The following is a 13,571-nucleotide window of genomic DNA, read 5'->3' on the forward strand; positions in this document are numbered from 1 at the left end:
ACCCTTATGAAAAAAAAGATAAAACTTTGCAAGAGGGCTGAATTAATCTGTTAAAAATAGATAGTCATTAGTTAAAATAATGATAAAGATAGACTTTTGTTGAAGACTGCGTCTTGTGGTACCACAAAAATCAAAATCTAATAACTAGGGCCAGGACTTTCGCAGTTGTTTAAATGAGCATTCATATGTTTAACCTGAAATTTGAATAAATAAAAAACGCCAACTTCCTAGCCCTACTAATAACGCTTTTGAAAGCTAGACTACCCAGTCTTGGCCCAAGCTTATGGTTGCCATTGAATGGTAGAGATTAGGTTACTCAATTTTAGCCCAAGCTTGAGCAATCATCAAATGACCGAGGTAAGATCAATTAGTCTCGATTCAAACTTGGGTCACCATTGAATGGCTAAGGCTAGGTTATCCAGTCTGGATTCAAAATCTGGTAATCATCGCAATGTCCAAAGCGGAGTACCTAAGCATAATCCAATATAAATACGACAAAGTTCGGGTTTCCACTGCTGGTTCACGAATAACCCTTCATTAAACTCTAAGAGCTCCTGTATGGGCAGTAAATAATCAATTTCGTCTATTTTTGAACAATTCTTGTTCTTATTTAATCAAATATGACTCATGTACTAACCAAATGAAGTTTGGCTTGACGTAACACTTGATGTAGCATTTTTTTCGAAAAAAAGTTGCTTGAAATATTTTAATCGTTGAACACTGTTAGGATATTGAATCTCAACTACTTCCCCTCGTCGTTGATCAAATAATTCTAAAATCTGATTAATTTTTGTATGATTATCATTATTGATGCTCTTAAAATGAAACAAAAATATGGAAATAACCTCGTGTGGGATGTTTATGATGTCAGAAGTGATCGTAATCAATACAAGCATTTTAACTGATCGATTTTGTCCCTTCATGAGGGAGATGAAAATATTTCGACAGATTTGATCCACTAAATTCCACCACAAAAGAATATCTGGTACGTAGAGAAGAGATGGAAGTGTATGCTTAGCACTTTTGACTTTCTGAAAAACAAATTATGTAACTATAAATATTAAGTTACTATTGAATTAAGTAACTATGAATTTAATTTAAACCTATGTAAAAGAAAATTATTGTTAAGCATGTTATCGTGAAAAGTAGGCTTATCATTTTTAGCACAGAGAAATTGAACCATTTTCAAGTAGAAAATTAATCTAACGAGACCTCCTAGGGGATGCCCTAGTGAACACATGACCTTAATATGACGTCGTTTATAAGTCGCGCGAACGTCATGATATTTTGACGTAAGTTTGATATAAAACTGTCCTTCCTTATGACCTAAATGAGACGTTAAAACTTGTGATGTAATTTCTACATAATAATGATGTAAATCATGACTTTTGTAAGATGTCGTGGTTACAACTTATGATGTATAATGTATTACGTTCTGTGGCGTAAATATCAAGGGTTCACGCCAAAACCCTTGATAACTCCGCACTCTACCTCACCAGAGGTGCTGTGACTGACGCGCACTTTGAGAGTCATACTCTTGAAGCTAGTAGTTGGCTGCGCGCTAACCGCCACAACTACTCTACTCGCGGTGGCTAGCTACAGGTACGCAGTACATTACCTAAAATTATAAAGTTATTCAGTGCAATCTTTGCAATTAATCAACGTGATCGTCCAATCAAGGGTATTTAACCACAATTGGAAATTCAGGTACATATTTTTTTGTCTCTCGCAATATTTATTTATTAATATCCTATTAAATAATAATCAATCATAATTTAAACTCTTGCAGACCTCTCATGCCGGTTATTTCATATTTATAAATTCTGTTATTTTTTCATTGTATAATACTTAATAATTACACTCTGCAGTCATAGGGGATTAAGACACCATTTATCAATATTTCAAGAATCTATATGACTCATCATGTATCAATTTAACAAGCATTTTCAGTTTTGTCATACCTGGCTGAGGTGATATCATCACCAAAATACCAGGTATGCGCATAATCTTATAATCCCCTTTTTTTATAATTTTCTCCTATGACTGCAAAAGCCTCAGTTAGCGTTCGTTCTTACTATCGCGTTCATTATCCAGCTCACAGCTCCTCAAAATTAGTGTCGCGTTATTAAGATTAATTAATGTGTTAATTATTAATTAATGAACTTGTGATATTTTAGTAATCTTAATATTAATATTTATAATATTGTTAATTTAAAATCAATATTCACGCTCATCTCAAGTAAATAATTATATCTCTATTTAAAAATATTCATTGGAAAAAATTACAAAAATTCGCTCTATGTAAATCATATATCTATAGATATATTATACTAAGAAATTAAAATCAATTAAAATTATTGAAAAAAATTAGGAAAACGGTTGACCCTAAACGCCATTCCTGCAACTTCCCGCTAATTCCGTTAATACCTGGGCGCTTAAAATTGCAGCTATGAAGTTTTTGAGCTCTTCGAGTTCAAAAATACAATCGATACGTTGTTTTGAGTTCTCCGAGCTGAAAAAGATACCTTTTCTATGCTTTTGAGCTCTGATAGAAGTCTGATAGAAATTTCATAGAACACTATTTTTTGAATTTTCAAACCGCAATAACTTTTGAATGAATGAACCGATTTTCTCGCGGTTGGCGGCATTCTACGCAGTTTTTTAAGCCTCATAAAGAATTTTAAGTTTAAATTGGTCAAACTAGAAATTTCGGAGTAACTCCGAAAAAACATTTTTTTCGGTTTTCTTTCGTTCACGATATCTCTCGAACGAATCAACCGATTTTGACCAGACCGGTGGCGATCGACGTGGTTTTTTGAGGTTAAAAACTGTTAAGTTTTTAGAATTGATCGATAAAGCCGTTTAAAAGTTATAGCAAAAAAACCACATTGAAAAAAGATTTTTTTCTCAGTTTTTTTAAGAATTCTCCAAATTTCTCAAAATCTATCGGTCCGAATCGGTTCAAATTCAAAGGAAATCTCTTTTTACAGGACGTTTGGCCAACCCCTTTCGAATGGCATCAACCGCGATGAAATCGGTCAAATCGTTCAAAAGTTATAATCGGTTCACATACTTACACACATACACACACATACATACATACATACATACATACATACATACATACATACATACATACATACATACAGACAGACATAGTGACAACATCGCGGGGGTAGTGGAAAATCTTCCAATGACCTTTAAACGTCGATATCTGATGAAAACTCGATTTTTGCAAAACTGGATAAAACCAATAACTTCCTGATTTTTGAAAATCTTCGATTTTCTTAGCGGAAGTTAAAAACTTCAAAATGAAAAAAAAAACAATAAAATTATAATTCTGGAATAAACCTTAAAGAAATTTTTAACTTCCCGCTAAGAAAATTGAAAATTTTCAAAAATCGGGAAGTTATTGTTTTTACCCCGTTTTTCGAAAATCTAGTTTTCATCAGATCTCGACGTTTTGAGGTCCTAGGAAGCTTCCCTGACTATTCCCGCGATGGTGTCCGTGCGGCTGTATGTATGTATGTGAGTGTGTGTGTGTGTATGTATGTAAACCTCTTATAACTTTTGAACGGCTGGGCTGATCGGATCGAAATAGGTGGCGTTCCAAAGAGTATCATTGCCATTAAATTTCGTGAAAATTCGAATCGATTCGGTTCGCTAGATTTTGAGAAAACTCAAAAATAAAATTTTCAAAAAATCGTTTTCTTGGAATAACTTCTAAACGGCTTCACCGATCAATTTCAAAAACTAATCAGCTCTTAAGCTTAAAAAATCACGTTGATTGCCACTAGTCTTATTAAAATCGGTTGATTCATTCGAGAGTTATCGAAAACGAAAAATTTCGAAAAAAGTGTTTTTTTCACATAACTTCGAGATTTCTTTTTGGATCATTTTTGACGAAATGAAATAATTATTAGAGCCCAAAAAATCACGTCAATCACCACCAATAACGTGAAAATCAGTTGATTGGTTCGTGAGTTATCGTTGTCGAAAAAATTCGGAAAAAGTGAATTTTTCAAATTTCTCTAAGATTTACGGTTCGATCAGTTTGTGTTCAAAAGTATATCATAGATTCTGAAAAATTGCATGGAATAGTGCCAACCGCGTGAAAATCGATTCATTCATTTAGAAATTATTACAGTTTGAAAATTCAAAAAATACTGTTTTATTAAACTTCTATCAGCCTTTTGAGCTCGAAGAGCTCAAAAGCATACAAAAGCTATTTCTTAGAACTCGGAGAGCTCAAAATAATACATAAATTGTATTTTTGAGCTCGAAGAGCTCAGAAACGTCATAAGTGCAATTTCAAGCGTTTAAGTATGGAATGGGCGGGAAGTTGCAGGGATGGCCTTTAAGGTCAACTATTTTCCAGATTTTTTTTACTGTACATAGAACTATATTTTAATGGAGCGAAAAAAAATACATAGCCGTTCCGAGTAAATCAATTTAATATATATAATTAATTATTAATAATTAATAAATTAGGTATAGTTAACTCCATTATCTATAAGGTGTAACGAGTAAAATTTTTGATAAAAGGGATTTTAGCCCCTTTTATTATCTAATTTTACCTAAATTAACCTGAGTCCAGTTTCCATGATCCAAAAATCCTAGAATAGACCGTACTAGACAATATCAATAAATCCCTGGCTCGAATTTAGAGCTCGCCGATGTCCAGGGTCAGAAAGGGGATTGTCTAAATAAACCATAACAAAACGTAATAGAAGAAACAATAGAAATCTTTCATTTAGTAACAATAATTAAACATCGTGGTGAAAAAAAAAACCTTCTATCACCTTTACAAAATGGTAGACACACTCATTCGTCCAAATCCGCGCTTCCCGGGTTTTTTTTCTGTTTTATCTGCTGATGATAAAACAGGAATCTACTTACGACTTTCTAATACGATTACTTTTTGTTATACCGACCGATGGTACAGTGGAAATCCACCTTACCGCCTTTTTGGTGTGGTCAATTTCTGTTTTACCGACCGTCTGGGGGTTTCCAAAAATCGCGTTCTCCAGTTCGCGGCGCTAGTGGGTCAATTTCCTACTCGGGATTCCCCCGGAGAAACGAGAGGATAGTCTCCAACTCCCTTCTCCCGCGGTGCTGCCACCCAGGTCCCCGAAGTCGAGGTATCTAGCCGACTTCCTCGACCTCCTAATCGCCGTCCCCAAGGATCGAGAGGATAGCCTCCAGCTCGATCCCTCCTACTCGACTATGATCACTTGCCGGACCCTGACAGAAGGTCGGAGAACGGGGAGTCCGTAATACCCTTAAGAGATGAGCTCCACTTACCTTGGTACAGTCGTACTCTGGGTAACTTGAGTTCCTTAGCGTTTTTCCCTTCTGGATAGCCTCCACAGGGAAAATCGTCTCAGTGGTACTGGATCCCTTTTCCGCGATAAATTTGGGACTTTATCATTTTTCCAAAAGTCACTTGCAACGAAACGGAAAGATCGTTTTAGACACCTATCGCCAGGTTTGGAAGCTCGAAAAACGTCAATTAATTCTAAGTTTTTAATTTCGAAATTTCATTTTCAATAATTAATTTTGCACAAAATTATTTCCCTCACTAATTTTTGCCCGGGGACTTATAATAATTTTGGCGTTCTTACAGCCATCCTACGGCGCACGAAAATAATTTACACGGCGTTCTCCAGTCCAATTCTTACGATTCTGGATTCTTCAAAATTCGAGCCTATCCTGGCGGACATTTAGCGCATGCCAAAATTAAACATAAATAATAATTACGTAACAATAATTGTAATAAACAATCCTCGTTATGCCCAAAAAACGATATGCGCGGGGCAAAATAATTTTCCTTCGTCGGATTTTATCGGCAAAATTCCAAATTTCATATAGGTTTATACCTATATATGGTCTTTAGTTAACCATTAAAAAAAAACAATGACAAAAGATATAAATAAACAATAAATTTCGGCTCTTTAATGCCCTCCTGCGCCGGTTCAGCCGGCATAACATACCCAATTCGCCGGGTGCGTCACACGAATAACAAAAATAATAAAACACACTTTAAACAAAGATAACTAAGTAAACAAATTAAATATTACATATAATACTAAAATAAATCTTGAGATAGTGTTGGGTTCCTGGGGTCGCCATGACGATATCTATGTTGCAAAGGATAAGTCATGTATAAAATTTAAATTATTTGTAGTTTGAAAGATACCTCAAAGTAAAGATAAGTCATTTAGTCAAGAGCTAAAGTATCAGTCTTGAGAGCGCGATGTCTACGGTTTGAATCCCCACAGGCATCACTTTTTTTTTTTGGATTTGATCAAGTCAGACAGGTCTGATCAGACCCGGTCATTTTTTATATCTGATCAGACATAAAGACTCATGCCTGTTCATATCTGATCATTTATTCCCGGGAAGTCATTATTGTACGTAATATGGACATAACTGTAAAAATCATTGTTTAACATCAGTAGAAAGTCACAATTGTACGTAATCTATATATAAGCGATTTACCACTGACTCATCACGAATTCTCTAAAACTATCCGAACGATTGACTTCAAATTTAACATAGTACCTTTTTTCGGGATGTAGACGCCCTCTAAGAACTGATTTGATCAAAATCCTATACAAAATGAACTTTCGCTTATTGACCCTCCCCCCGCTCATAAAAGAAAAGACCGTTGTCATGGTTATAGTTGCGATGCTTACCATTGACACAGTAACCGTTGTCATAGTCACCGTTGCCATAGCTACTGTTGCCATGGTAACCGTTGATGATTTATAGATAACTATTTTTAATTTTTAATTTTAAAATAATAAAAATAAAGTGCCAAATGATACATAAGAAATAAATAATTACTGAAAAAACTAGATGAGGTAATTTAAAGTTGAATGTATTCCCATTATTTCACATTAGTTTAAGAAATAAAAGTAGATAATTATTTAAAATTTTAAAATAATTGAAATAAAGGGCCAGCGGATGAGAAAGAAATAAATATTCACTAATGAACAATCATAAGGTAGTGTGCATTTGTTATTGATTACACAGGTCCACAAAAAAAAAAATTAGGAAAACGGTTGACCCTGAAGGCCATCCCTGCAACTTCCCGCTACTTTTGTATTTAAGCGCTCAAAATTAGACTTATTTCGTTTTTGAGCTCTTTGAATTCAAAAATATAATTTTCGTGTGATTTTGAGCTCTCCGAGTTCAAAAGTCTGATAGAAGTTTAATTAAACACTATTTTTTTAATTTTTAAACCGTAATAACTTTTGAATGAATGAACCGATTTTCACGAGGTTGGCAGCATTTAACGCAGTTTTTCAAATTTTTAACTTCCCGCTAAGAAAATTGAAAATCTTCAAAAATCGTGGTTATCGTTTTTACCCCGTTTTTTGAAAATCGAGTTTTCATCAGATCTCGACGTTTTGAGGTCCTAGGAAGCTTCCCTGACTATTCCCGCGATGGTGTCTGTATGTATGTGTGTGTGTGTGTGTGTGTGTGTGTGTGTGTGTGTGTGTGTGTGTATGTAAACCTCTAATAACTTTTGAACGGCTCGACCGATTTGATCGCAGTTGGTGCCATTCGAAAGGGTTTGACTAAACTTAGATTTTAAATACAAGTTGGACCGATTCGAACTGATAGATTTTGAGAAATCTTAAAAAAACTGCGAAAAAAAATTTTTTCCAATGTAGTTTTTTTTTTGAATAACTTTCAAACGGCTCGACCGATCAATTACAAAAAATAATCAGCTCTTAACATCAAAAAACCATGTCGATCACGACCAAGCCAGTCAGAATCGGTTGATTCGTTCGTGAGTTATCGTTGACGAAAAAAATCGAGAATAAGTGTTTTTTTCGAATTACACCAAAACTTTCGGTCTGATCAATTTGTTTTTAGAAATATATCATAGAATTTGAAAAACTGCGTCGAATGCCGCCAACTGCGTGAAAATCGGTTCATTCTTTCAAAAGTAATTGCGGTTTGAAAATTCAAAAAATAGTGTTTTATTAAACTTCTATTAGACTTTTGAGCTCGGAGAGCACAAAACTACTCGACAATTATATTTTTGAGCTCGAATAGCTCAAAAACGTAACAATTGCAATTTTGAGCACTTAATTACGAAAGTAGCGGGAAGTTGCAGGGATGACCTTCAGGGTCAACCGTTTTCCTAATTTTTTAATATACTTTCAATGACAAATTTTTCAGACCGGAAATTTCGGTGTAATTCGAAAAAAAACACTTTTTCTCGATTTTTTTCGTCAACGATAACTCACGAACGAATCAACCGATTCTGACTAGCTTGGTAGTGATCGACATGGTTTTTCGATGTTAAGAGCTGATTAGTTTTTGGAATTGATCGGTCGAGCCGTTTAAAAGTTATCCAAAAAAAACATTTAAAAAAATTTTTTTTCGTAGTTTTTTTTAGATTTCTCAAAATCTACTGGTCCGAATCTGACCAAACTGTATTCAAAATCTAAGTTTAGTCGAGCCCTTTCGAATGGCGCCAACTACGATGCAATCGGTCAAGCCGTTCGAAAGTTATGAGAGGTTTACATACATACACACACGCACACACACACACACACACACACACACACACGCACACGCACACACAGACATACAGACACCATCGCGGGGATAGTCAGGGAAGCTTCCTAAGACCTTAAAACGTCGAGATCTGATAAAAACTCGATTTTTGCAAAACGGGGTAAAACAATAAAGCAATAACTTCCCGATTTTTGAAAATCTTTGATTTTCTTAGCGGGAAGTTAAGAATTTTTTTCATTGAAAAAATGAATAAAAATCTCACAATTGCTCAAATGGTGATTTTTGCGAAAACAAAGAATTTGAAGCTTCGGGGCACTATGAAACAAAAATCGCAGCGCTTTGAATTTTTGAGGGATTTTAGGGAACACTTTGAGGTTCAAAAATTACTGACGATATCCTTCGTTTATCCATTTTATCCAAAGTTATACCAAGTTATCCAAATATCCTTAATTATGCGAATTTTTATCTTTCTTTCAGTCCGAGTTTTCAATTCAAAAAAATATTTTTTTTTTCAAAAGCTGTTTACAGTTTCTCATAGAGAATATCGTGTATTTTTCAAAATCTTCCTTAGATTTCCTATACGATCATTATTTCCAGAGTTATTGATTATCAAAGTCAAAAAGAACTTTTTTTGACAATAACTCGGCGGCAAATCATCGTAGAGGCTTTTTGATTACGTCAAATTAAAGGGTATTAAATATTCTAAAAGAGCTTTGTAAAGAAACAATGGAAAAGAATTTTTTTAAGCCCGTAGACCTTTTGTTAGACGAGAAAAAACTTGGAAAAATTTTTAACTTCCCGCTAAGAAAATCGAAGATTTTCAAAAATCGGGAAGTTATTGTTTTTACCCCGTTTTGCAAAAATCGAGCTTTCATCAGATCTCGACGTTTTAAGGCCCCAGGAAGATTCCTGATGACCCCCGTGTGTGTGTGTGTGTGTGCGTGTGTGTGTGTGTGTATGTGTGTGTGTGTGTGTGTGTCCGATAGATTTTGAGAAATTTTGAAAAATCTCAAAAAAACTAAGAAAAAAATTTTTTTTGAAATTGGTTTTTTTGGAATAATTATTAAACGGCTTTATCGATCAACTCCAAAAACTAATCCGCTCTTAAGCTTAAAAAACAAGGTCGATCGCCGCTACTCCGGTGAAAATCGGTTGATTCGTTCGAAAGATATCGTGAACGAAAGAAAATAAAAAAAAGTGGTTCTTCAGAATTTGTAACAGGGGAAATCGAACTTCCCGGGGTCATTATCGACCACTTAATTAACGTACGGTAGGTCAGGGCTTTCCCTTACCTTTCGATTTTTGACAAGTAGTTTCGACTTGTCACCGGGCGTGCTAATCGAAAGTCCCCACTACAGTCCCCATAAAATAAAGCGGGGCATAACAATAGAAAAGTTCGAGAGTCGGAGTTGGAGGCCAGTGGCCTTTTGCCCTTGTGAATCAGTGACCTTGTTGAGATCAGTTTAAGTCAATAGAGTGCAAATTTGGACGTCGAGAATAAAGAGCAACTGCAGAGGAAGTTATCGGGGCATTTTTGGAATTGGACAACCCTGCTGCACCCTGGTTCAAGACGACAAGACGCCAAGCAGCTAAGCCCGCCAAGTTGGATCGGAGTATCAGTCGTCGTTGAATAAAACAATAATTGAGTCTCCAGGTATTTTCGATTATTGTAGACCAGATTTGATTATTGATTTAATTAAGAGGCTGAAATAATTAAATTTAATTTCTTAAGCGGTCATTTTTATATTAACGAATTCGTACTTTAGTTTTTATTGTCAAGGTCAAGTAGTTAGTTTTGTCGCTGAACTTTTATATTTAATGGATAAATTGTTAATTTATTGGTAAAGAATTTATTAGTAATTTATTATAGGCCTGTTGGCTATAATAAATTAATTTTAGTTAGGAATTTTCGAGACAGAATTTAATTAAGAAATATCGCTTAGAATTTATTTAAGGAGGATTAAGAATTAAAATCGAAGGTCGGAATTTTGTGTTAAGTAATTGTTAGGCGTAATTTTGGTAATTTTGGAAAATGCGAAGTTTTGAGATTCAGTTTTATTGGTAATTAAGATGTATGAATAAAGTAGAGAACTCTATAGAATGAAGTTAGCGTCGGTGGACGATTTTATATGGAAGTTAGGTAATTATGGTATTATATGGTATTCCGTCAGGTAGACGAGGTTGTTTATGTGAAATTAGTTCAGATAATTGAATAATTAAGAAGTTTTTATTGGGTAAAATATGTTGTTTGTTATTCCGTCAGTTGGACGAGGGTTTAAGAAATTAAGAATCTAGATGCGTAATGGTCTATGATTAAATTAAGAAATTAAGAATCTAGATGCGTAATGGTCTATGATTGAATTAGGAAATTAAAGATAGATGCGTAATGGTCTATGATTGAATTAGAAATTGAAGATAGATGCGTAATGGTCTATGTTGAGTTAAGAAATTGAAGATAGATGCGTAATGGTCTATGTTGAGTTAAGAAATTGAAGATAGATGCGTAATGGTCTAAAAGTGAATTAGGAAATTAAGAAGATAGATGCGTAATGGTCTATGTTGAGTTAAGAAATTAAGAAGATAGATGCGTAATGATCTATGTTTAAAAGAATTTAATGATATTTAGTTGTAAGTTTTGGCAAGTGCCTGCGTAGGTGAGAGGTTTTCAAATTTAGTGATTGATAGGTTAATTTTAAGGGCAATATTTTAAGAAATTTTGTTAGAATTAAATTGTTTATATTAAATAAATAATTGAATTGTTAATTGTTAATAATTGTTTCTCAGCATTACTTTTACAGCCTTTCTCAACTTCTCACGACCCGATCTTTCCTTCTCATGCTCCCCGGTTTCTGGGACACCGAGTATAAAATCCCAGTGGCGCCCTTTTCAAAGAGGAAAGGGGTGACCAATTGGACAAGGCTAACCACCCCGTTACAAATTACTCCAAATGTCCTATTTTTATCAATTCAAACTTAAAGATTCTTTATGAGGCTAAAAAAACTACTTCGAATGCCGCCAATCGCGTGAAAATCGGTTGTTTTATTCAAAAGTTATTGCGGTTTGAAAATTCAAAAAATATTGTTCTATGAAACTTCTATCAGACTTTTGAGGTCGAAGAACTCAAAAGCATAGAAAAGCTATCTCTTTAAGCTCGGAGAGCTCAAAATAACACATAAATTGTATTTTTGAGCTCGGAGAGCTCAAAAACATCATTGGTGCAATTTTAAGTACCTAGGTATGGAATTAGCGGGAAGTTGCAGGGATGGCTTTCAGGGTCTACCGTTTTTCTAATTTTTTTTCGGTAGTTTTCTTAGGATTTCTCCAGACCTTGACATGACAAAAAATTTTCATGATCATGTCTGAAAACTAGACACTTGAAGCTACAATTTGCTTTTTTTTTCTGACCATTTTTCTCGGAGTTACAACTTGTTGAAAATCACCTAAAATTTTGGAATTTTTTTTATATCCCTTAATTTTTGTGACTAGAGTATTATTACAATCGTAAGATAAATTTCTAGATTCAAATCAAATATGTTAGTAATATTTTCGGTGTCATGTGTGGTGTAATATGTGAAAATCTCAAAAACTCAATCTTTGGAATCTTATATCTTCGAAACTATATTAATCACAAATTAAACTTTTTTATTTATCTACGTAGAGTGATTGAAGAAATAATCTGTATGTTCCCAAGAAATGTTAAGTAAGTGCCTTTGACAGTGTAGCTACATTGTATATGAAAAGTTAAGTTCTCGAAAGTATTGAAAAACTTGACTGCGTTAAAGATTAATTATTCTTACTTGTATTATTATTTCTTCAACTGCTTTCCCAGTTTCTTCAAAAAGAGTAATAACATCTAGTACATGGCATGGTAAATGTTCAAATTCATGCAAGACTGCTGGAGCTAAATGATGGGTATGACTATTATCTAGACCACAGATTAAAATCCTCGGACAATTGATACATTTAGAAATTGATAAATTTTGGCTAATGAAGAAAAAATCACACAGTGATTATCGCACATTTTTATAGGTTATTATTAATGCTTATTTAATACTTACGTATTTCTCAGAACAAGCATTTCTGGAGGAGAAGTCGTATGTATTAAATTTAAAATAAAAGAAAAAACATCTTGTAATAGAGGAACAATTGTATTTGACAAGCACTTGACAACTACTAATTTTACTCGATACGATGCGGGAATAATATTTTTCTGTGCTTTTATAAAATCTTGTTTTTCAACCTGCAAATGTGTAATTTTCGTTAAATGAAATCATGCAATACTTAATGATTGTGCACACCTCTAATATTCAATTATACTCCTCCCAAAAGTTAAAAAACGGCCGTTCGGCAGCCGAAATAGAAGTAGATTTCATAATGAATAGAAAAAAACTACTAGAATTGTATATAAAAAGAAAAAGACCACTCGGCAGCCGAAATGGAAGTAGATTTCTCGAATAAAAATAACATATTTTTTATAAAATAATATTAATAATAATATTCAAGGTCTGTTACAATAAAACAATTACATCAAAACAAATGCAAAAGTAAAATTTCATTAAATCTGTCTGAGAAAGTAGATAATTTTTGGCCTAGACTGATAGTGAGGTATGCAAATTGAAGTTTATAAATTAAGCTTTCAGATGCAATTTACGAAAATTTTACAAGTTATCGCACCCATTAGTTATTTCACAAAGAAACAGTAAAATTGCAAATTTTTAAGGATTTTAAAGAATTCAAATTTCTGTTATTCCTAAACTATTTAATTTAAAAAAATATACAAACATGCAAATTAAAGCTTGCTTAATAAGCTTTCAAATGCAATTTACAGAAATTCGATAGGATATCGCATTTATTGCGCAGAAATACGGTAAAAGTGAAAATTTCTGCGATTTTTGAAAATTTTTGAATTGCTTTCATTTCTAAACCACACGGAAAGAACAATAACCCACTGTACATCCTCGTATAGTATACTCCGTAGTATTTGTAGTGAAAAAAAATTTCAGATTATAGTCAATATCCTTCAAAGTATACTA

The 13,571-nt window shown here is 33.7% G+C and overlaps 1 protein-coding gene across 1 annotated transcript in view; it reads right to left on the reverse strand.

Annotated features, from left to right (window-relative positions):
- Positions 1-604: 604 nt before the first annotated feature.
- Positions 605-13,571, reverse strand: part of LOC123259029 (ATPase family AAA domain-containing protein 2-like) — a 42,620-nt gene continuing 29,653 nt past the window's right edge. The window contains exons 3-6 of the mRNA XM_044719289.1: positions 12,597-12,778; positions 12,336-12,522; positions 846-1,031; positions 605-779 (exon numbers count right to left, since the gene is read on the reverse strand). Of these exons, the coding sequence (XP_044575224.1) occupies positions 633-779; positions 846-1,031; positions 12,336-12,522; positions 12,597-12,778 (702 nt within the window). The 3' untranslated portion in view covers positions 605-632. The remainder of the gene's footprint in view (positions 780-845; positions 1,032-12,335; positions 12,523-12,596; positions 12,779-13,571) is intronic.

This window comes from Cotesia glomerata, linkage group LG2, assembly GCF_020080835.1.
Source record: "Cotesia glomerata isolate CgM1 linkage group LG2, MPM_Cglom_v2.3, whole genome shotgun sequence".
Lineage (NCBI taxonomy): Eukaryota > Metazoa > Arthropoda > Insecta > Hymenoptera > Braconidae > Cotesia > Cotesia glomerata.